The following is a 2,362-nucleotide window of genomic DNA, read 5'->3' as shown; positions in this document are numbered from 1 at the left end:
TTTCTTCAACAATGGTTGCTCCATTATTAATTGAAATTGAATTCTTGAAGATTCCATTTCAGTTTTCATTCTTGAGGATTAATGGAAGATTTCATTCAATTGAAATTGAAATTTGGCGTAATTGGAACTTGGAACTTGAAATTGAAATTGAAATTCCATTCCATTGAGTTGGTGTAATTGAAACTCAATCAAAGATTCCATTGAGTTGGAGTAATTGAAATCTGAAATTTGAAATTCAAGTATGAAGAAACTTTCTTCATAATTGAATTTGAAAACTTTTGGAGTGATAAGAATGGACTTAAATTTGAAATTGACTCAATGAAATCATTTGGAATTTGATTTGTAGGAGGAATTTGAGTTGTGGAATCTTTAATATGGTTGTAATGGTGAAAAAATGTTAAAAACTGATAAAACGGAGAAGAAACAGCGCGTGTACCACACTTCCCACCGAAAAAACTGGGTATAACATTTTGGAGGATTAATTCCACTTTTAAAAAGTCCGGGGGAATTAATTCCACTTTAAAAAGTATAGGTGGTAATAGGACCCCGCAAAGTTCAATATGCTCCACTGAAAATTTGATTAAAGTTCAGGTATTTTCGTGGTATTATCCCTTATTTGATTGTGAACTTAGTTATCATTGCATATTAACTTGAGGTCGATGTAGAAACTCATAACTTGAGGCTAGTCTCTCCCCTCCCACGGAGATGGAAGGTGGTTCAGGGACATGGGCAGGGGCGTACCTACGTTGAAGTTTGGGGTGCTCCGACACCCACTAAAATCGATCCGAAATAGGTATAATTACATAAAAAATATATGAAAATAGGTATAAAACATATAAAAATACCTATTATAACAAAAAGTTTGTTGGGTGCATTGACATTTAGCTTGATTTTAAGGTACTTCATTGGATGGAGGCCCCAGGTTTGAACCTCATTGAGCTATTTTTTCCAGTTTTTAAATTTTTTAAGCACCCAGTATGCTTAAATCTTTACTTTTTTCGGTTTTTAAATTTTTTATTTTTAAATTCTTTAAGAGGTGTTTTTTGTTACTTTTTTGCAGTTTTTAATTTTTTAAGCACCCAGTATGCTTAAATCTTTATTTTTTTCGGTTTTTAAATTTTTTAAGAGGTGTTTTTTTTTACTTTTTTTTAGTTTTTAAATTTTTTAAGCACCTAGTATGCTTAAATTCTCGGTACGCTTAAATTTTTTAAGCACCCAGTATGCTTAAATCTTTACTTTTTTTCAGTTTTTAAATTTTTGAAGAGGTGTTTTTTTACCTTTTTTCAGTTTTTAAATTTTTTAAGCACCCAATATCTCGGTACGCGACTGGACATGGGGCGAGATCTATTATGTTTTTTTTTTTTACATTAACTGATCTAAATTTCCATCAGTCTGTCATTTTCTCCTCTTGACAGAAAAAAGGATAAGAAATGGCTCCATGTGCTCTATGATATATAAATATATTAGGTTTGAACACTGCTAAAAAGTATTATCATGAACAGAAATTGTTATCACGGATAAGATTTTTATGGTCTCAAGCTGTAACAAAACTGTTTGATCACTGACGCGGATCTAGTGAAGAAGCTAGAGTATATTTGTTAAAAACTCGCTAAATAAGTACAAATAATAGTTTCGGAAACACATGAAGCAATAGAATTTTGAGTCTTGGAACCATAAAGTTCAAATCATGGATCCGCCTCTTTTTGAGTCAGACTGTTGCAGAATTTTTGAAAATTGTTGAGCAAATTTGTTTTGTATTCACGATTGTTAATTTGTTTGTAGTGCAAGGGACACTGTGGTGCCAGCTCGAGGCAAGGCGAAAATTGCCACTGACTTAAGCATAGACTTACCTCCAGGAACCTACGGTCGTGTTGGTATGCTGCAAGGTTCTTATGTGAATACATTTTTCTTTTACAATGACATAATCTGTCTGTAAGGATTATGCTTTTGTTTCATATGTGTAGCTGCAAGATCAAGTGTAGCTTGGCGTCATTCCATCGATGTTGGCGGTGGAGTGGTTGATGCAGACAAAAATCATGTTTTCGTGATACTGTTCAATCATTCTGATATTGATTTCGAGGTGAAGGTTGGCGATAACATAGCACAGCTAGTCATTGAGCTCCATGCTATACCTGAGGTTGTTGAGGTTTATCAGTAATTATGTTCAAGATTTGCCGGAGCAACTCTATGTCTATGGATGTTACGCAGTTATTATGTTTATTGTTTAATTTCACTCTCATGCTCAGAGGCTGATGTAGAACGGGTTCTTTGGTTTCAACTGAGCTCATCGCTCGAACTATCTATACATTTGCCAGAACAAAATAAAAAATGTATGCATATACAAGCATCACTCATTTTCGAA

At 33.6% G+C, this 2,362-nt stretch overlaps 1 protein-coding gene across 1 annotated transcript in view; it reads left to right on the top strand.

Moving 5' to 3' along the window:
• LOC107867016 (deoxyuridine 5'-triphosphate nucleotidohydrolase) overlaps positions 1–2,362 on the top strand; it is a 6,682-nt gene extending 4,320 nt beyond the window's left edge. The window contains exons 2-3 of the mRNA XM_016713096.2: positions 1,783–1,874; positions 1,965–2,362. Of these exons, the coding sequence (XP_016568582.1) occupies positions 1,783–1,874; positions 1,965–2,158 (286 nt within the window). The 3' untranslated portion in view covers positions 2,159–2,362. The remainder of the gene's footprint in view (positions 1–1,782; positions 1,875–1,964) is intronic.

This window comes from Capsicum annuum, chromosome 4 (assembly GCF_002878395.1).
Source record: "Capsicum annuum cultivar UCD-10X-F1 chromosome 4, UCD10Xv1.1, whole genome shotgun sequence".
Classification (NCBI taxonomy): domain Eukaryota; kingdom Viridiplantae; phylum Streptophyta; class Magnoliopsida; order Solanales; family Solanaceae; genus Capsicum; species Capsicum annuum.
This window is presented reverse-complemented; position numbering and strand designations above follow the sequence as displayed.